This window comes from Elephas maximus, chromosome 3, assembly GCF_024166365.1.
Source record: "Elephas maximus indicus isolate mEleMax1 chromosome 3, mEleMax1 primary haplotype, whole genome shotgun sequence".
NCBI lineage: Eukaryota > Metazoa > Chordata > Mammalia > Proboscidea > Elephantidae > Elephas > Elephas maximus.
In genome coordinates, this window is record NC_064821.1 from 66,463,306 (window position 1) to 66,485,614 (window position 22,309).

General features: G+C 45.0%; 1 protein-coding gene across 3 annotated transcripts in view; it reads right to left on the bottom strand.

Moving 5' to 3' along the window:
* PAFAH2 (platelet activating factor acetylhydrolase 2) overlaps positions 1-21,271 on the bottom strand; it is a 31,014-nt gene extending 9,743 nt beyond the window's left edge. For all 3 annotated transcript variants that reach the window (XR_007516567.1, XM_049878329.1, XM_049878328.1), the window contains exons 1-10: positions 21,219-21,271; positions 18,115-18,255; positions 16,976-17,129; positions 16,067-16,163; positions 11,677-11,745; positions 11,161-11,302; positions 9,337-9,450; positions 4,668-4,759; positions 2,911-3,081; positions 942-1,093 (exon numbers count right to left, since the gene is read on the bottom strand). Coding sequence is in view for 2 of the 3 variants with exons in the window: in XM_049878329.1 (XP_049734286.1) it covers positions 942-1,093; positions 2,911-3,081; positions 4,668-4,759; positions 9,337-9,450; positions 11,161-11,302; positions 11,677-11,745; positions 16,067-16,163; positions 16,976-17,129; positions 18,115-18,204 (1,081 nt within the window). In the remaining variant the exon portion in view is untranslated. The remainder of the gene's footprint in view (positions 1-941; positions 1,094-2,910; positions 3,082-4,667; positions 4,760-9,336; positions 9,451-11,160; positions 11,303-11,676; positions 11,746-16,066; positions 16,164-16,975; positions 17,130-18,114; positions 18,256-21,218) is intronic.
* Between the last annotated feature and the right edge of the window lie 1,038 nt (positions 21,272-22,309).

Here is a 22,309-nt window from a genome sequence, read left to right on the forward strand (position 1 = left end):
TTGAATTGGTGTATGTTTTGCTGTGTATATTCTCAACAACAAGATAAAATTTAAAAAATGCTAATAATGTAATGAATATCACCCTTGAGTACAGAGCTCTTTTAAAAAATTGTCTATGAGACCAAATGGCCAACAAATACCTAAAGCAAAGTATAGATGAGAAGTTTGGGGGGCTGTGAGACTAGGTCAATGGGACTAGAACATCTAGAGCTGGAAATCATGAGAATGTTGATACAATGTGAAAACTGTAACCAATATCACTGAACAATATGTGTAGAAATTGTTGAATGGGAACCTGTTTTGCTGTGTATACTTTCACTGAAAATACAGTATTAAAAAAACAAAAACAAACAAACCAAAAAAAAGAAAAATCAAAGTTTCCAGTGGTAGAGAGAGCTGACTTGAGTACCCGTACTCTTCCATGTGAAAAGCCATGCTGCTTGAACATGGGGCAGAGAAGATCTGAGAGGATACCTCTTCAGGGTGGGCAAGTGGACCAAATGACCTCTAAGGGCCTTACGGTTCAGTTGGCCTGAGTTATCACATTAGTCATAATCCTTCCATGGTTTGTTTTTTAAAGCAGTTCCACAAACTTAGCCCATTTATCATCATAACTGCCCCCACAATGCAGACAGGGAAGAGATGATAAGCTTGGAGTTGGATAGGTGTAGTGGAGAGAAGGGAATGTTCCATAAAAGCAATGGAACGGAGGCTCAGGGAGGTTAAATGACTAGCCCAAGGTCATGTAGCCGGTAAGAGGTAGAGCCAGGATCTCCAAACTTCCAGGTACTTTTTCTTTAATTCTGTGCAACTCTCCTTCACTCAGGTTTTCCTTTTGCCATGAAGTCTCCCTGATCCCTGACATGTCAGCATAGACCACTGTGCCACAGGAAAATCTAAGGGACCCCACAGTTGCCCCATGACCCCAGTTCTCTCCTTACCGAGGTGCTTCTGCAGGAAGGCCAGCATGGCCCGCACCACGATCTCCTGACCTTCATAGGGGTCCAAGCTCCCACGAGTTTGAGAGAAGAATTTACCAATCAAATTGCCAGTCACAAAGGCAAAGTCAGTTTGACTCCGATGAACAGACCCACTAGAACAAAAGGAAAACAAGTAATTGGTAGGGTTCAGGGGCTGGGGTGCACACGTATTTGTTAAGCTTTACATGTATTATCTCACCTAATTTTCACAACTATATAAGGGAGGTATTTACCTTTTGACAGAGAGGAATCTGATGCTCAGAGAAGTGAAACGATCTGCCCAAAGTCAAACAGCTAGGAAGGGATGGAGCCAGGATTTTTAACCCAGGTGTGCCTGGCCTTCAAAGCTGGCTTATCCCCTGGACCACACTGCTTGACAGTGCAGGGAGGAGGGTGAGTCAGCTGGACAGGGATAGCAGCAAAGAGGGGAGGTCCAGCACCTGCCATTCCTACACTGTTAGAGCCTATGAGACCGTGGCTTCTACCTGGTGACTTCTGAGCATTCACAAAACATAAGCTCCTACTTCAGAGCCACATCATAAACAGAGAAAAAAAAATTACTTGCCTTCATTTAAAAAATCAGAAAAGTGAATGCAAGCACACGTTAAAGGGGGTTTCTGAATTAAAACTTAAGTCCTTTGACATCAATACATTGAATTTTCAGGCGAAATCCTGACTAGGTTCATTTGGCTAAATTACTCCTAACTAAACTTATTAGTCAACTCAATGGGGAGGCGAAATCTAAATGTTAAACTATTTGTTTGATGTCATACAGAAAAACTGACTTTAAACAAAATGCATTATTTAAGGCACACAAAAAAGCGTTCAAAATAATATAATGGATACTTGGTATCCAGCACCTAACTTAAGAAATAATACATTACCAATAGTTAAATCCCCTTCGCATATCCCTTCTCAGCTGCTCTCGCCTCCCTTCCCTCCAGAGGTCAAATCACCCTGAATCTGACGGACTCGGGCAACTTTTAAGTAGTCCTCTGAGTGCCATGAAATCAAAATGAAAGATAGGTTAGGGGCTGACCCCAAAGAAGAAAGCCTGGCCCAGGTGAGCAAGAGAAGATGTCGTTAACTATTGAGCAGACCCCCAGCATTCAAGGTTACCTGAGTGATTCCAAAGGACCACGGCACGCAGTCACTTGTTGTTTTGCTGAAACAGAAACTGGGATCCCTAAACCATGTGTGTTTCGAGGCTCAAGTGCAGGTGAGAGGAGTGGGGAAGGACACATGGGGGATTTAACTATTGGCAATGTATCATTTCCTAAACTAGCTGCTGGATACTCAAGTCAGAGAGCTAGTCCCTGAGATTTTAGCCCTCCACCTGAAGCTCAAAGCCACTTCCTATATAAATTTCTTAAAGTGACTTAGAACAAATTCTTTCTCTGTGAGAAATGGCTCCCAAAATAAAGCCAACTGATAGTAGTGGTGATGGAAGTGCAGAGAACGTGGTCTCTCTTATTGAGAATATAGATGTTTTATGGGAGAAAACATATGCTAGAGTGCTATCTATGAATTTAGATATTATGAGGCCTTTAAAAATCTGAATGTCAAAGGTCTACCATATCCACACTCTTCGAATGGTCCAATAAAATTCCCAGCTAAGGCTAAAGATCTCTGGAGCCCACCCTTTCTTCTCCAACACATAACCCCAGGATACCCTCTTCTCAGAAAGCAGCAGGCAAATCCTGTCATGAAATCACGTAAATTAATGAAGAAATCACTGTAGGTGGAGCTAAATAGAGCAGGAGAACAGATATAAAATTGTAAAAGAATTACAGTTTTGAAATTCAGAAGTATTCAGGTACTCTACTAATGGGTAGAAACTTCTGGGTAATCCAGAAGAAATTAAGGGAGCCACAGGTGAGTGGAAAACAGAACACTGTGAGCATGGCCTCGGTGGTTGGGGTTTACTCACAGGACAGTTATGATCTTAGATTGTTCATGCTGGGTGCATATCTTCTTCATCAAATTGATACTCTCCACTGTCTGGAATTTTTCAGTATTGATGAAGAATACAGGGCCTCGGGCCTTGGAGTAAAAGTCACGTTCCAGTGGAAACATCCAAGCATCCAGAGCCACAGCACACCTGGAAAAGAACCAAACAAAACCCAAGCAAGAACAGTGAGCGTGGAGGAGGAAGAGTAGAGTTCTTTCCTTCACTGAACTGAAGGCTCAGAAAGCCGGGAAGGGGGTGCCAGGGACCACATCCTTCTGTCAGGCTCTAAGACAGGGATCACTTTTACCTGTCACCAAAAAAAGCAACCAAACCTGTTCTCGTCAATTCCGACCTAAAATGACCTTATAGGACAGAGCAGAACTGCCCCGAAAGGTTTCCAAGGAGCAGCTGGTGGATTCTAACCACTGACCTTTTGGTTAGCAGCCATAGCTCTTAACCACGACACCACCAGGACTCCACCTGTAGCCAAGGATCCTTTTAAATTTTAAACTCTCTGACCACAAGGATCAGATCTTCTCCATCTTCTGGATCTACTTGCAGGTGACTGACTTGATTTACAGAATGACACTTTGTTCATTCAATCATTCATTCACTCAACATTCATTGAGTACCTACTATGTGCTTAGCCCTGGGCTGCGGATATGGAAATAAGTAACGTAATTCTTGCTCTCCATGAGCCCTCTCTCTAGCAGAGGACACGGAACAGACAACGCAGTATAACAATGCAGCTAAGTGCCCTCATCATACAAAGTGCCACGTGAGCCCGTAGCGTACACGGCACAGGAGGTTAGGGAAAGCTGGTGCTACAACTCAAGAGACCTGGCCAGCTTGTGAGGCAGCAATCTCTGTCACCAAAGGCAAAACTAAGACCCAAAGACTCGTCCACCTCCTCCCAGAATGCTCCTCCAGTCTTCTCTGTCTCAGTGAGGAACCCTATCATCCACCAAATGGTAGACACACAAATGAAAAACGTTGATTCCTTTCTTTACATCACATATCACTGAGTCCTGCAGACTCTCGAATACACCCTGACTCCACTCACTCTCCCCACCCCACTCCCTCCATCCTAATACAGATCTGTCATCTCTCATCTGGATTCTGAAATAGCTTCCGTCTAATTTGCCTCCGTGTTTCATTCTTGTCCTGCTACAATCCAGTCTTCAAGTAGTAGCCAGAGGAATCTTTTAAAATGTAAGATTTTTAGAAAATGTATGTAAGATTGATTTTTCTCGGCTTAAAATCTTTCAATGGTTTCCCATCATACTTAGAATAAAATCTAACTGCTTATCTCTGGTCACATGGTGAGCTCTTCCCCGACACACTGTGCTCCCCTCGCACTAACACAGCAAGCTTGTTTCCACCTCAGCCTTTGCCTTAGCTGTTCCCTCTGGCTGGAAGGCCTCCCCCTGGGCCTTTTTATGGCTGACTTCTTTGCCATTTGGGTCTTGGCCTGCGTCACATCTCAGAGAAGCCTCCGGACACTCTAGCACATCAGCCTGTTTTATTCTCCTCATTGCACTTGGCTGCTGGGGATTTTATTTTTGGTCAATTTATTTACTAGTCTATCTCCTTCCGCAATAACATAATTCCATGAAATCAGAAACCTTGTTTTCTTGTTCACCACTGAATCCCCAGCCCCCAAAACTTGTGTAAAAATACTTGCTGAACAAATGAATACTGTATGGAGCTAACAGCAGCATCACTGGAAAACTCACCGAAACTGGGTTTCCTTGGCCAAAGCCAGAATAGCTGTGGCCCCTCCAAATGAATGTCCCATCACAGCCACACGGCTCATGTCAATGCTGCCCTGAGGAAAGTGAAGAACTTAGCCAAGTCAGAAATGCAAGGCTCCTTCTATACGAATTCCTCAGGGGCAAGAGGAATAACCAGTGAGGCAATGAGGCAGAAGGCACAATACAGTGGGTGAGTCCTCCAAAACCACACCATCGAGAACCTCTTGCCTACTGGAAAGCAGCCAGCCAGGCAATCCGTAGACTGAACAGCCTTCTGTAGGCAGGGATCCTGAGTACCACGTTTTTCGTCTTTATTTCTGTAATCTTACCATCTGCAGTGGGTTGAACAGCGCCCCCCACCCCAAATTCATATCCATCCAGGACCTCAGAATGTGAACTTATTTGGAAATAGGGTCTTTGTAAATATAATTAGTCAAGGGATTGCAAGAGGAAATCATTCTGGGTTCAGGGTAGACGCTTAAGTCAATGACTGGTAAGAGAAAAGAAAGGAGAGGGATATTTGGACAGAGGCAGAGGGAGGTCACGTGAGGACAGAGCCGGAAATGGAAGCTATGCTGCCCTAAGCCAAGGAACACCAGGAGCCACCACAAGCTGAAGTGGCAAGGAAGGATTCTCCCTTAGAGCCTCCAGAGAAATCATGGCCCTGCTGACACCTTGATTTGGCCTCCAGAACAGTGAGAGAATGAATTTCTGTTGTTCTAAGCCACCAGGTTTGTGGTAATTTGTTACAGTAGCCTGAGAAACTAATACAGAAGGCAGAAGTCTGACAACCATGTTCTTCATCTTTATTTTTATGACCTTTACCACTTAACAATACCTGGACTAAGATAGACATCCAAATATCTGTTAAAAAATAAATGGAGAAAGATGATGTAAAATCTAAACCACCTCTTCAATCTGAGCGTGTACTAAGAATGAGAATTCTCCCCATCCTCCAGGATCCCTACCTTATGAACCGGTTCGTAAAGGAGGAGGGAAGGACACAGGGGCCGAGTCAAGGATGGATGTGGGGAGCTCCTGCTGCCTAGTCCACTTTGCTCTGGAGCAAGGACTGACTGTACAGAAACCAACTCAGGGTCTACTTCCTCTGGGTACCTGTCCTAATTTTCATCTAAAGCCTGGGTGAGTGGGTTGAGGGGAGAGAAGGTCTGCTGGCTCTAACATGGTCTGTAAGTATCTATTTCTGGTTGTCCCCAGAAGCCTTCAGGGCATGGTTATATAAAAAGCCACTGCAGCTGCCTCTAAGGGGCTCAGGAAATCTCTCCAGGCTTTGCTGCCCAGCCTTTGCTCTGACCCCTTGCTTTCCTCTGCTCGTCCCAATTTCTCTCCCAAAACTTTGTACCCAAGTTATCCCTCTTTGCTCAGCATCTTCTGATCATCAACCTGGATGGATCAGTGTTTTTATTTTTTTTAATTTTCTTATTCCTTTATTGTGCTTTAGGTGAAAGTTTATAGCTCAAGTTAATTTCTCATATAAAAATTTATACACATATTGTTTTGTGACATTAATTGCAATCCCCACAATGTGACAGCACACTCTGCCTTTCCACCCCAGGTTCCCTGTGTCCATTAGCCCAGTTCCTGTCCCTTCTTGCCTTCTCATCCTGCCTCCAGACAGGAGCCGCCCATTTGGTCTCATGTATCTGACTGAACTAAGAAGCATATTCCTCATGTGTATGATTTTTTCTTTTATAGTGCTGTCTAATCTTTGAAGAGTGGGCTTTGGGAATGATTTCAGTTCTGGGTTAACAGACTATCCGGGGGTCATAGTTTCGGGGCTCCTCTAGTCCCTGTCAGACCATTAAGTCTGGTCTTTTTACGTGAACTTGAGCTCTGCTCCACGCTTTTCTCCCAGTCCCGCCGGGACTCAGTTGTGTTCCCTGTCAGGGGAGTCACTGGTGGTAGCAGAGTATTTTTTTAGCTTTTTAAACATAGGCTAATTTATTCATATAATTCTAAAATCAAAGGTATACAGAGAAGCCTCCTACCACCCCATTTCCTATCCACATAGTTGTCTACCTCCTACCCCCAAATGGGTAACCACTCTTGTGTGTCCATGCAGTGGTTCCTCATGAATACACAAGTAAACATGAATGCGTATATACTTTACCCCCTTTTCACAGAAGGGGTACTGTGTCTTATTCTTTTGCCTAACAATGTTAGTACGTACAGAGCTTCCTTATCATCTTCTGCAGCTACATTTGATTTCATCATGGTATAGCCAGCTAGCTGATCACCAGACTTGTTCCTCTTCCTCCAGAACACGCAACTAGATCGTATCTTCCAGCTTCCCTTGCCGTTACATGTGTCTTTGTGACTGAGCTTTAACAAATAGAATATGAGCAAAATGATATCTCCACTTCCAGACCCGGACCATAAAAAACTCCCTTGTACAAACCTTCATGCTCATTCCCGTTCTGCTGGCTTACTGTACACGGTGAACTTGGGTTTCACAGGTTGAACAGGGGAGAGCCGTAAGATGAAAGGAGCTTGGGTCCCTGATACGCTTCTTGCAGAGGGCCACCTATTCTCGACTTTATGTGGGAAAGAAATAAATTTCTACTGTGTTAAGCCACTGAGATTGGGGGTTTATATGCTATAGCAATTACCATGACCCCAATTAATATATCCATTGTACCTTAATCTATTAAACCAGTCCCCTTACTGGTGTGGACATTTAGGTTATTCGGTGCAGTGAATTACTTAATATGGCCCTTCTAGTCACAGTCTTTCTAACTCCTACCAAATGACTGAGTAGGACTATACAAATGAGGTACTTATGGCCCAATAAGCAGACTGGATAGTTTGCTGATAACCTAAATAAGATGCATGGCACCCTTGTGAGAGTGGGACCATGCAAGTAAGGTGTATGGAACCCTAACAAGGGGATTGGTCAGTTTTGCCATTCCACTAGGCTTAAAACGAGCCATCCCAGAGGTGGATCTCAACATCACCAAGAAAGAAGAGCCATGAGTAGAGCTTGTCCTTTGGACCCGGGATCCCTGTGCTGAGAAACTCCTAGATCCAGGAGACAGAGAGAGAGAGCTGTAAAAGGACAGATGGCAAGAGGCAGTGGCAGAGAAACAGCAGCAGCAGAACCAGAGGACCGGCAGGAGACCAGCAAGAGATGGCATTATGGGATTTCTGGCCCACAGAGCAAGAAAGCTGAGCACCTTCAGGCAGGAAGCTTGCTGACGGAGTAGGGTACCTCTGGGCACTTAGTGGAGCTAGGTTTGCCAACCTGTGGAGCTAGAGCTGAGTGTCTTCTGGCCAAGGCTAACTGGTGGATTAGGGTGCCTCTGGATGCTTGTTGGCAGAGCCAAGAGAACTTTTTAACACTTGCCTGAGCAGCGTAGAAGCCATGAGGCCAGAGAGAGACGTGCCTGCGGGAATGGCTGAGAAGAGGCTGCCCTGATGGAAGAACAATACCCTAAGTGTTCCTGAGCCTGAATTGTAACCTGTTACTTCCCTAATAAACCCAGTAACTGTTAGTATGGTCTGTGAGTTCTGTGTGGCCACTGCAACAAATTATCAAACCCAGCAGAGAAGTAGAGAGTGCTGTGGAAGGGACAGTTGGTATAAGAACTGGTAAAATGGTTGGAGGGTGGAGGCATGTCTAACCTCCGCCTCATAGGAATCAGCCTTAGGCTATTAATCTTGATTCTTCATCCCCCTTGTGAAGTTAGGAGGTCAGATGCCTCCGCCATGACATTTTTACAGGTTACTACCAATCTTTTGCTTTCACAAACAACACTGGAATGAATAATCTCGTACATACATCATATTGCATGTGTGCAGGTATCTGCAGGATAAATTCCCAGGACTGCAAACTGCTGGGTCAAAGACTATGTGCATTTGTACTGTTGACAGCTATTGCCAAATTGCCTTTAATGGGGCAATTTGTACTCTCACCAGCAATGTAGGCAAAGACTACCGACTTCCCCACAGCTTTGTCAACATAGCAAGTAATCAATTTTTGGATCTCACCCAATCTGATAGGTAAAACTTATCTTTTTAATTCTGTATGTCCCTGCAAGGCTGCCTTGCAACTATTCAACTGTCCTGTCATTTCCTAATGTCTGTCTCAGGCTCACAGGCGTGCAGGCCTGGACTTGAGTGACCTGGGCCCAGTTTGGCAGGGATTGAAGATACACAGCTAATAGTTGGTACAGTACCCTAGATTTCAGGTTCTGCCTTATCTACTAGCCATCCAAGCAGATGCTCTCCCTGGAAGACTTGACCAGAGCCTTAAAAAGATATTTCCTGAAGGGGCACACAGCATAGGCTTTGGGATCAAAAAGTCCCTGTTTAAAGTTTGACTCTACCACTTACTTAGCTGAGTAACCCTGGGTGGAAACAGCCTCTTTGGTCCTTGGTTTCTTTCTACATAAAAAGGTAATAAATAACATTTCATAAGTTTGTGTAAGGCGCTCTTATCATAAAACAGTTATTTTTTTTACATATACCATCCTTATTCATACAACAGTCCCTGGATCCAGCTACACTGGCCTAAAGCCAGTCTGCCTTTGGTCTTCCCAATTACGTGAGCCGATAACTCTCTGTTAGTGGTTATAACCAAGAAAGTCCCGATAAATACATTCATTCCAGCTAAAACCAAATTCTGCCATACCTCGAAGGGCACCAGATCCAATCCACCAGGCAAGATGTTGGGGACAGTTCGCCCAGCAGTGACGTCTTGCAGGATCCTCAATACCCGTATACATTCACTCACCCTCTGATGCACCTGCAACAGAGACAGTCCCAATGGGAGCTGGAACACTACACGACCAGCCGGGGAGAATCTTACACAGGGCCAAGGATGTTTGCCCACCCACATCTCAGCAAGCACTACGGGCCCCATCATCCGAGAAAGCCTCAGCTCCTTCCCAGCCCCGTGTTGTTTTGCTGTTAGCTGCTGTTGAGTCGACCCCCACTCATAGCAACCCCATGTGTGCAGGGCAGACTGCTCCACAGGGCTCTCAAAGTTGTGACCTTTCAAAAGCAAATCACCAGGCCTGTCTCCTGAGGCACCGCTGAGTGGATTCAAACCATCAACCTTTCGCCTAGCAGTTGAGCACTCAACCCTTTCCACCACCCAAGGATGCCTACAGCCCCCAGAAGCACCACCTAACAGTATAACGGAGTCAGCCAGATGTTTTTCAGACTCTACCTTCCTACTGTTAAGGCTGTCAGGGGGATCAAATGAGATAATGTATAAGGAAGTGTTTTGAAAACGAAAAGAAATAAAGCGCATTATTGTAAATCTAGCATGCAGCCACCACCTATCTGTCAGGGGAGGTTTGCGTGTTGCTATGATGCAACAGGTTTCAGCACAGCTTCTAGAATAAGATGGGCTAGGAAGAAAGGCCTGGTGGTCTACTTCCAAAAATCAGCCAGTGAAAACTCTGCAGGTCACAATGGTCTGACCCACAACCCATCCTGGGGATGGTGCAGGATTGGGCAGTACTTCGTTCCATTGCACGTGGGATTGCCGTGAGTCAGGGCCAAGAGGACAGCAGCTAAAAACAACAACAAAACTGGATTTAGAGGGCACACTTATTGTTTTTGTCTGCTTAGCAGCTCTCCTCCTTCTCCTTTATTTCTGGTGGGGACTTTCAATTTTGGTACAAGTAGTCCCCAACTTGCGACACATACGAGTTATGCATGAACTACAATTATGACCATCCTTCTTTTTTTGTTAACATAACGTCCATAAAACTGGAGAAGCAAGAAGTGCCAATGTTGAAGCTATAAGTTTATACGTAATGTTTCCAACCTCCAAAGACAAATAAAAGTTCAGATTTATAAAGATACTGATAATAAAAGGCACAAAGAATGAAAACTATAAAAAAAAAAGAGGTATTCGACTTATGTCAGAACCAACTTACAATGGAGTCGTGAGAACGGAACCCTACTGTATGTCAGAGACTACCTGTACTTTTCTCTAGCCCTGGAAATGCTCCCAGGATTTCTGCAACTGCTGCTTGGGTCAGAGGTAGGGACTGGAAGAATACTCCCAAAATAAGCTCTATTCTCTCAGATGGTAAGGCTGAACATATGCAAGCTCAGAGCTGTCAAGAGCTGTAGTTCTAACCTCATAAAGTAAGCCAGTTTGCAGATGAGGCCAACCAGCAGAAGAAACGGAGCTGAGAAATGAAGAGAAAGCCCTGATGGCATTCGTGTCTGGTGTCAACGGTTTTGCCTTTCCTACAGCCTGCTTATATGAGCCAATCAATTTCCTTTTTTGCTCAAGCAAACTTAAATTGGGTTTCTATCACTTGCAAATGAGAGAGTCCCGATTAATACACCATTTCGCCTCACTGATGTGGCAAGTTCAGACTCACAATGATTGAGATTTCAAGAGAAAGAGTGAGCTAAAAGTCTCATTTAGTAAATGTAGTACAGGAAGGACAGGTTTGTTAACGTTTTTTTTACCTGACTGGCACAAGCCTACCTGAGGATTCCGAACACGGAATTCCTTCTCCCCTTCCCCAACTTGACGGTATGGGATCCATTCTTCCTCCAGTAACTCACTGATGGTCTGGTTCTCCTCTGGAGCCTTCTTACAGAAATAGGTGGTCGCAGCTGACTGGTCCCTGAAATACACATGCCATCAGAGAGAAGCCAGAAGACACTCCTGAGCTTTCTTTTCTCCTTTAATAACTTCTCTCTTTGGGCCAAGGCTCTCTGGATCATCCTTTGGCTAGTAGAGGAGATCTAGGGGCATGTATAGTACAGTAGAAAAAATACAGACTTTAGAGGCAGACCTGGCCTTGAACCCCAAGCGAGCTGCATCACTTTGGGCATTTAACATCTTTGAACCTTGGTTTCTTCACCTTTGAAATGGGGATAATATCTGCCTTGCATGGTTGTGAGGTTCAGAAATAATTATCAATAGGTGACTAGCCTATATCCTAGCCCACTGCAGGGACCGAATTCAAAATAGGTCACTATGACTGTCATCACTCACCTGTGCTCTGCCACAGCAACCACAAAGCCACGGGAGGCCAGTTCCATGCAGAAAGCCGAATACAATGTCCTACAGATTCAGGAAGGAACAGAGAAAAGTGCTCAAAACAATGGCCCAGCCGTAGCCCCCATTCCTATCATGCTCCACTCTAGTGGCCATCTCAAAAGTTTCAATGGAGGGAGTTTCATGTGGGGCAGCTCTTGTTGAGGTGCTCTCTCCAGCCAGCACACCCTTCTCTCACCAAGGCTCCAAGTCTCATACCCTAGGAAGCACTCGTAGAGCAATCCGTTGTGCTTTCCAACTCTATGGAAACACTGACTCATCTCTTCTCTTGAAATGCAGTTTGGCTACTTCAACAATGGCATTTTTATTGATTACATATCTGTATATCTCCCAAATAAGCTGGTAAACTCTTTGAGGACAGGGACCTTGGCTAATTCTTTAATATGCAATTCAACTGTGATTTACTGTGTGGACTTTCTGTTTGTCTCCCAACTTTGGAGAAAAAAAAAAAATGTATATACATACACACACACACGCACACACACACATATACATACATATATGGAAACTGCTGCTAATTGCCTACACCAAACACCTATTTCTCCCTTCCTCCTTAGTAACAGGATCCAATTTTCAGCTGAAGACACTGTCACTATATCAAAATACTACATTCCCCAGCATCCCTTGCAGCTAGTTTAGGTGATTAAGTTCTAGCCCAGCATGGTCCAATAAAAATATAACGCTACCTTCATATATAATTTCAAATTCTCTAGTAGACACATTTAAAAAAGTAAAAAGAGCGGGGGAACAACTCAGAAAAGGAAGATGAGAATGACCGCACAATTCGAAGGATATAATCACTGTCACTGAATTGTACAGGTAGAAACTGTTGAATTGGTGTATGTTTTACTGTGTATATTCTTAACATCAACAGCAAAATAAATAAATAAAAAGTAAAAATAAACAGGTGGAATTAATCTTAATATTTATCTAACCCAAATATCTAAAATACTATCTTTTCAATATATAATCAAAATTTTAAAATTAATGAAATATTTTCCTTATGAACTCTTTGAAATCCAGACTATAGTATATATTTACAGCACATCTCAATCTGAACCAGCCACAGTTCAAGTGCTCAATAGCCACATACGGCTGGAGGCTACCACACTGGACAGGGCAGCTCTAGCTAATGCGTTATAAGCAGTTGTGCTGTACAGAACTTCCAGGAAGTCTCCTTAAAAAGGAGACTGTTCCCTTCCTGTTGCCTGTAATGAAGATGTAATGGCTAGAGCTAAAGCAGCTACCCTGGGTTATGAGATAATCTTAGAAATGGAAGCTGCACAAAGCAGAGCAAGATTATAGAAGTCTGGCTCTCTGATGACTTCACGGTGCTACCATATCAACTCTGGAGTGCCTGAGAGAGAAATAAACTTTTTATCTTGTTTAAGTCAATATTATTTGGGGGTTTTCTGTTAAATAGCATTTGTCCTAATCCCAGTTCATTCAGGATGGTCAGTTTCTTAAGTGTCTTTTTTACCTTCTCCCAACAGGGGAGGTAGTGAAAGAAATACTGGATTTAAGAGCCACAGAGATTTCTGATTCCTTCCCAGTGTAAACCGTATAACCTTAAGCAAGTCTGTCTTTCTGAGCCTATTTGCTAATCTGTAAAATACGCATCCCTGACCGCCTACCTCCCAGGACTATGGAAGAACCAAACCAGGGAGTGGTGATAAAGGTTTGTTGTATCTAAATGCACACACTCCTCCCTGGGATGGGAAGTTATAGGTCCTTGACCTATGGGAAGAGTTGCAGAGCCCGAATTAACCACTGAAATGAGAAGGGAAACTCTTGTGGAGGGAATTCCACTCGAAGGCAATGGGTTTGGTTTTTGTTTTTTTTTATAATGAGAAGAGGAGCCCTGATGGCACAGTGGTTAAGATCTCACTTGCTAACCAAAAGGTTGACAGTTCCAACCCACCAGCCGCTCCTTGGAAACCCTATGGGGCAGTTCTACTCTGTTCTATAGAACCACTATGAGTCAGAATCAACTCCATAGCTCCATAGGAACGTGTTTTTTTTTTTTTTTTTTTAATAATGAAAGGAACGACATCCCTTTTCCTCCCTATCCTTTTTCTCTGACTTCACTCTGGTTAATGAAGAGTATTTATAACTGGCTCACCTAAGCCTACAGAGGTGTGAAGTCTCAACTCAGGTTCTTAGGCCAAAAAGATCACTCTTAAAAGTTGTGTGCTTCCCTGCTCTCTATATAAAATACCTGTGGGGCTTAGGAGGGGATGCTTCTTAATTTCCCTTCCCTATCAGACTAAAATCTTCCCGAGAGCAGAACTTGAATGCCCAATGCTGGCACAAGCTCTGGCACCTAACAGGCATTCAATTTATTAATAACAAATGGCACTGAAAACTATCTACTTGCCTTTCTAGCCTCATCTCCACGCCTACTGTCTACTTCCTGCTATGTGCTATAGTTACGTGAGGCCCTATCCTGGCTCGCCCAGTGGGTACAAGTTCCCTGAGGGCAGGGACCATGATTTATCTACCTCTGTATGTCCCACCTTCTTCTCATACCAAGAGGCTGGCACAGAGCAGGTGTTCAACAGTTGTTTGCTAAGTGAGTGAGTGAGAACCCAGCAAAACAGTCTTTCTATGCATTCTTTCATTCATTCAGGAAATATTTGATGAGAATTATTACTTGCCAGGTGCTATCCTAGGTACTGGGAAAGATATAAGAGAGACATGGGCTTTGCCTTCATGGAGTTTAAAATCTAGTAGGAAAGGCAGGTATTAAAGGACTGCACAAAGAATTAAATCATTACAATTATGGAAATGAATGGCAATTATGTATTATGAGATCACATTACTGGAAAATTTATATAGGGACTCAGGATGGGTGTCCCTGAGGCAGTGACATACAAACACCTTGAAGGTAATTAGAAATTAGCCAGGCAAAAGAGGGAGAGAAGGAAGAGAAAGAGAGGAGCAGAACAGCAAATATTGCAGGCAAAGGGAATAGCTATGAAGCACAGCACACATAAAAACCCTGAAGCAGGAAATCACATAGTGCCCTTAAGTAAGTGAAAGAAGGTCAGTTTGTCTAGAGAGCTGGAGGTGGACAAGCAGCAAGAAACAAGGCTGGCAACATTTGTCTTGGACCTGCTTCCAGGTAAGACCATGTAAAGAGCTGGATTAAGTTCCACGAGCTATTAAAATGTTTTAAGTAGGGGAGCGACATTCCTTCATCCATCAAATATTTATTAAGTACTTACTACAGGCAAGCAGAAACCCTGGTGGTGTAGTGGTTAAGAGCTATGGCTGCTAACCAAAAGGTCAGCAGTTTGAATCCACCAGGCACTCCTTGGAAACCCTATGAGGCAGTTCTACCTATGAGTTGGAATCGACTCGACAGTAATAGTTTTTTTTTTATATGTGAGGCATTGTTCTAGGTGTGGGAATGACAAGATCTGGTTTTGAAAGAGAGCTCTACAGCTGTAGTGTAGACAATAGTTTAGGGGGTAAGGAGGCAAGAATAGATGCCTTTGAGATGTAGAACACTCTGGGACATAACTAGACTCTATATATGTTGATGGATGAAGATATACAGAGAACATTCACAAGCTTAAATTGGAACACATGTACTACAGATATTAAGTACTATAACACACAGGTGCAGAAATAGGAATTCACAGAAAGAATTCTGAATAAATACTGAATTATAAAACTCAGTTTCTTGAAGTCTGGTAAAGTATATCTTACAGTTCAACATCACCATGTTCTTCCATGGAAGGAAATGGAGAGAACAGACCAGCATGTATACCTACTAGGTGCCAATCTAATCGAATCCTCATAAGCAACCCGGTGAGAGTGGCTTCCACGTTGGACAGATGATGAAATCTAGGCTCCGAGAATTCTAAAACTTCACCAAGCTTACACAGAATACAAGTGGTACAGCTGAGACCTGTAGGTCAGATCATGGGTGCAGGGAACAAGCCTATCTTATTACTGCTACACCAGCGCCATGTACACAGTAGTCACTCAATATATGTTGTATAAATGACTATCTGTCTATGAGGCTCAAGCTCCTTCTAGTACTTTTGGGCTGCTACATAAGAAGAAAGCTAAAAGTGTATATTTACATATATGCTGGAATATGAGAAGTGAAGAATATGAAGCTGAGAGAAGAGATAAAAGGGGCATAGGAAAGGCCTTCTAGAGAAGGTGAACCCAATGCTATGGAATGAGGCAGTCAGTAGATAAGACAACTAGCACATTGAAATGTCTATTTCTCTGCTCTTTGAGAATAAGTTCCGAATTAGCAGTTGTCAATAAGCAAGGACTATGACAAAGTCTGGGGGAGAGAAGCTCTTACCTGAAGCCTCCCAGGCCATGGGAGAAGATGATCAAGGGATATCCAGAGTCCTTTGTTTTAAAGGGGCCATTCCAGCTGACAGGCAGACGACAAGATCCTAGCAGAGACATGGGGTATAGTACCTCTGGCTGCCCCAAAGCTGTAATCTCAAGGGCAGCCTAGGCACAGGCACTGGTGAGGGCATGCGTTCCTCACCTCCGGAGAACAACTGTTCCCCCCTGGGTCCCAGGGTGGTTATCATATTCTTTCCCCTTTTTCTTCTCTAGGGAGTGGGAGCACAACAGAATATGGAAAGATAAATCCAAAGGGGCAATACTGAACAACTATGGGGTAAATCCCTGACATGCCACGGCTGCTGGCAGAGCTCCTACAGGTGAGGCCTTTGGGGGAGCTGGATCATTCAGTGTGACCCTACCCAGGAGAGGGGAGAACTGCAGGAGGCTGCATGCTCCTTGATAGCTAAGAATGTTTCTTCGATCTACACAACAGCTGGCACCGAGTGGGTGTTAATACACGCTGAATAAATGAGTAACAGCCACCATTTACAGGACACGTTCTATGTCCCAAGCACTGCACTAGAGTGCTTTACATACATCCACACAACAACCCTAGAAAACAGGCATTTAACAGATGAGAAAAACCAAGGCTCAGACAGGTTAAGTAACTTGCAGAAGGCCCACAGCTAGTAAACTATTAAGTCTGGATTTGAACCCAGGAAAACCTAACTACGAAATCCAAGCTCTTATGTATGTAATTCTCTCCCAGCTCTCCACACTACACTGAGCAAATGAATACCCCACTACCAAAGGCCTGGACAATGCAAACTATAAGGTGCTGTGTCTGCCTGGTGATCTCCCAGGAACACAACCAAGCAATTGGAAAAGCATCCAGGGGTAAGCCAGGCCTTACCCATAGCCAGGTTAAACAGCAACCCCCCCCAGCGCTTATTAAACTGCAGGTAATCAGCCAGGCCAGTGCAGTACTCATAGCGGGGAATCCACAGGGGCTGCTCCGTGGTCTCCACTGCCTCTTGGCAGGGGTAGAAGAGTCGAAAGAAGCTCCCCTGCAGGAAAGAAAAGAGGAGCTGCTGAGAGCAAGAAGCCCAGGCACTACTAGATTTCCCAACAGACTCACTCAGCAGATGCCTGGGGTACTAGTAAAGCAGGGCACCAAAATGGGGAAACTTAAGGTTCAATTAATATATCTGAATTTTGCATTCAGAAAACCCAGAAAAAAGCAAGTTTGTATTCAATATACATGTAAGTATTACGTTATTTCAAATATCCAACTGTATTTTGAATTACATCTGGGGGACACCAAAGGATTTTCAGTGCTTGGGCCCTCCCAAGGTTCAAAGCTGGCCCTGAGCTCAGGCCTGGAGGAGCCTCGGGAGCCAGACATTAGACCTCGAGTTGCATGGGGTGGGATCGGTGGGTGACTCAGGCCACTCCTCCAGGCTGGCCCTAAAGAGGCAGCAGCACACTCATTTTACATGGGAGTAGGTGAGGGGTTACCATGAAGTGTGTGCCTCTCACAAGGGAGAGGGCAAGTCCAAGGGCCATCACAGAAAGACCTGGGAACTGACGAGGGAGAACCCAGAAGCCAAAAATGGAGGAGAAAACAGATGGAGGCACGAGAGGAGAAAAGGGGGCTGTCTTCCTACTCAGCTTGGAGAGTAAAGGCCAAGGGCATGCAGGCCATTGGTCTTCCTCTCATATACTCAGACTACGGTGAAATCAGAAACCTCTCCAGGATCTGCCCTCAACAGGATCTGAGAGCTGCCTTTGACAACAGAGCCCCCTTTCCACCTAGCTAGAAAAAGAACCCGCTATCTCTGTGTACGGGATGTTTATAATTAGAAAGAGGAAGAAAAAGATCAGGAAAGATAGACCTGGGGTCTGAGAGACAGAATTACTTGGGCTTTATAAGCAAATCCAGACCAGCTCTGACTCAGTTATCTGGGACTGCACAGTCAGACTTGCTAGCAATGAGTCATGATGAGGTGGAAGCAGCAGGGGATAAGCAGGGACAGAGAGAGAGACGCTTACCTGGAGACTCTGACCCTCCATCACATCCCCGCAGCCTACAAGGTGGGGTCCTGTTACAGGTGGAAAGCCCATGGACTGGTTGACTCCCATTTCATCACCAGCTGAATCAAATGACAACTTGAGCAGTGCTCAACTTGATGGCTGGAGGGTGGAACACAGAACAGCATCTTGCTGGTTTCCTCTTAGCTTCCTGTTGCTTACATGAGCCATCTGCCACCCCCTCTGTCGCCTTAACCTCCTCACCAGTCCCTCTTTTATAAAATCATCTTGTACATTACCTACTGTGCTACACTGACTCTGCCAAGGTTTGTTGTTGTTAGGTGCCATCAAGTGGGTACTGACTCATAGCTATCCTATGCACAACAGAAGGAAACACTGCCCCGGCCTGTGCCATCCTTACAATTGTTGCTATGCTTGAGCCCACTGTTGTCACCACCGTGTCAATCCATCTCATTGAGGGTCTTACTTTTTTTCGGTGACCTTCTACTTTACCAAGCATGATCTCCTTCTCCAGGGACTGATCCCTCCTGATAACATGTCCAAAGTATGTGAAACGTAGTCTCATCATCCTTGCTTCCAAGGAGCATTCTGGTTGTAGGGGCTACTTTTTTCTTTCTTTTTGGGGGGTGGTTGTGGACACGAGAGCTTCTGTAGTCCTCAAAATCCTTTAACAAGTGTTTATTCCGCACCTATTACGTGCCCAGCACAGGAGTAACTGCTACAGAGACCGTAACACAGAATTTGCTCTTATGATGCTAGTATCACAATAATAACCACTAATATCTATTACTTATTGGAGCCCTGGTGGTGCAGCGGTTAAGAGCTCAGCTGCTAACCAAAAGGTCGGCAGTTCAAATCTACCAGGGGCTCCTTGAAACCCTATGGGGCAGTTCTACCCTGTCCTCTAGGGTCACAACAGGCTGGAATCAACTTGAGGGCAATGGGTAATAGCTCTTACTCTGTGCCACCACTGTACTAAGCTCTTTACACACAATACCTCATTTAAATCTCTCAACGGACTCTCTGAGTAGGTACTAGTAGTAAGACCCTATTTTACAAATGAGGAAACTAAGGCATTGGGACACTGAATAACTTTCCCAAGTTACACTGATAATAAGTGGCAAACCCAGGTCCAACTCCCCAACCTGAGCTTTTACCCATTACTGATTCTGCTCCTGGGGAGACTCAGTTACACAAGTCACTGACCTAAACCATGAACTGTGAGTTCAACTGGAATTTCAAGACGAAAGACAATGAGAGTAGTCAAGGAAGGCTACTTGGAAAAGGTGGCACTTTTGCTGGGCCTTGAAAGGTGAGGAAGATTTAGAGAGGGAGAGGAGACGAAGGAAAGCATTTCTAGACAGTAAAGAATATAAGAGCAAAGAAAGGCAGATAGGGAAGAGTGTGATGTCGGCAGCAGATCTAACAGTAGTCTTCGACGTGACAGGTATGCATGCATCTGATTCATACCTTTCTGATAACGTAGCTGCTTCTTCAATCGGGGCTAATGTCATCACTCCCTGTTCCTCAGTTTCAGCATCCCCAACACCAACATGAGCACCATTTGCTGAACACTTACTCTGTGTCAGGAACTATGCTAGGTGCTTTTCACAAACCAAAAACAAAACAAATCCGCTGCCGTAGAGTTGATTCTGACGCATAGCGATCCTACAGGACAGGGCAGAACTACCCCATAGGGTTTCCAAGGCTGTAATCTTTACAGAAGCAGACTGCCACATCTTTCTCCCATGGAGCAGCTGGTGGGTTCCATCAGATAACATTTTGGTTGGCAGCCAACGGCTTAACCACTGCACCAAAAGGGCTCCAGTACGTTTTAAGTCCTCACAAAATGTTAGTAATTTAACAAAGCCATGTCTCCCTTACATTATAACCAGTCAAGGTCTCTTTTGTCTTGCACAGATTAAACCCTTTGGCCAAATGGATTCTCTCCTCTCAGGTTTTTTGGGCCTGAGACACCCCTACCAAAGCCAGAGTCTAACAAACAGGGCCAGAAGACACCACAGGGAATAGGTGGGCCTCAAAATGCAGCTGTCCATCTCCCGGTGAGGCTCTATTTGGACTGAGCAGGGACTGCCCCTCTGCCAGCTGTGTAAACTTTTCATCACCAGCTATTTCAGGACGGTGTCCAAGATAAGCACTTCTCCCCTGCTTCCTTTCAAAGGAAGCTCTCTGGACACTTAAAGCTCATTGGTCCGACCCTTGGACTCTGAAGTAAGTGAGGAAATATCACCTTGCCTTTAGAGAAATTAGACACCAAGCCCTCAGGGAACGGGCTGAACAACAAGATGGCAAAGCTAGAAAAGGAGGCAAGACAAAGGGGTTCCAGAGCATTGCAATCGTAATAAAAATAATCTCTCGGTTGTGGAGGCTTTACAGTTACAAAGCACTTTCACAAATATTAACCCAATGGCTCCACAACACAGCCACGGCCAAAGAGAGACACATAGGGCAACTGTCATCTCCATTGTACACGAGGGAGGGCAGTGAGTCCCAGAGAGGTTGTGTGATTTGTCGAATCACACACTGAATGAATGGCAGACCTGAACTAGAAGCCGGATCTAGAGAGAACCCGGTCTGCTGACGACGAGCCTAGGGTTCCTCCGCGGAATGGAAACATGAACCAGGGAGCCTTCTTCCACCAGCACGAAAAACAGGTAAGGTAGGGCCAAAATGAAACGCATCGAAGGTGTGGGACATAAAGAAGTCCGGGTTTCAGAGAGGTGGGGCCAGGAGCTCAGGGTGGGGAATGGGGGCTTAAGACACGGGTGAGGGGGTCCAGGTAGGGCTGTGGAGCTGTGGGGGCTCCGCGAGGGGCTGAGGCCCATGGTGGGGTTGTGAGGGCTGCGTCTTGGGAAAGGAACTCAAGGTGAATTCCAAGGGCGCCGGGAGTAAACGCTATAGTTAAGGGTAGGCTTAAACGTGTAGGTGAATATCGGACGCGAGTGAATAGGAAACTGAAAGGACAAAAGACTAATGTGGAGTTCCTCGGATTGGGAGACAAGAAGGCCTCAAACCGGGCTGGAATACGAAAAATTTTGCAGAAAACGAGGCTCAAAACAGAAGCCTTCTGCAATGAAACTTACCCAGTCGAGTTGACCTCTCAGAATCGGCTCCAGACGTCTAACGCGACGGAAACGAAAAACCGCCCAGAGTCCGTTGTACCTTGGTAGTTGTAGTTTTCCTAACTCAACGTGAGCGCTCAGAAACATTACCCACCTTTCGGTCCGGAACTATACCTCCCGAGGTGCACCGCGCAAGACGGCACGTTACCAGCCTCTGACTACAATTCCCAAAGTCCCACGCGACTCCACATCGTTGGGCGAAACCGCCCAGGTTCAGGATGCGGTGCGATTCCCCCCTCTAGTGGTCCGAGGAGCTGCCGCCACGATTACAACTCTCGAGCGGAGGGTTATTTTCTACATTTCGATTAGTAAGCGTCCGCCCGATTGTTCTTCAAATAATCCCCAGGCGTGCTTACAAAGAGCTACCGGCTTCTGACAATGCAAATTAAGCGCACATACCCTACCAACCTGTACCTTTTGACACCTGTGATTTCCCACTTTCCTTCTCAAGAAACTCACTGGCCGAGAAGGGGGAAGAACTGACAGATAGCTGTCACACACACAACCACAACAACAACGGGGAAGAACTGATCAACCGTCACACACACGGACACATACACACCCCTATCCAGCTCCTTCACCTTAGTGGCCTTATGCTTGCTTTTAGGGACACGATGGTGAACCAGATACGGCCCCTAATAACAATTCACAATCTAGCAGGGGATTCAGACAAATGAACAATTATAGCACAGCGTGATAGTGCTCTAATGGGGAAACACAAGGGGATTGTGGGAGCCTTGGAAACCGGCACCTGCCAAGTCTTATGGGGGAGGAAGCAAGAAGACTTTTTAGAGGAAAAAATGATAAAATTGAGACCTGAAGGAGTAGGTCTTAACTAGGAGTAGGGGGAGTGCAAAGAATATTCCAACAAAGTGTGGAAGGTTCAGTGCTGGCTGGCGCACAGAGTGTAAAGGATGAAATGGAAAGAGATACACCTGGGGAGGAGGTAGGCAGGGTCCCATGATCAAGGGTCCTGTAAACTTCCATAAGAAATTGGATCACTCGGGCAGCTCGAAAAAACTTTGAACAACTCCTTACTGCCTGCTGAATGA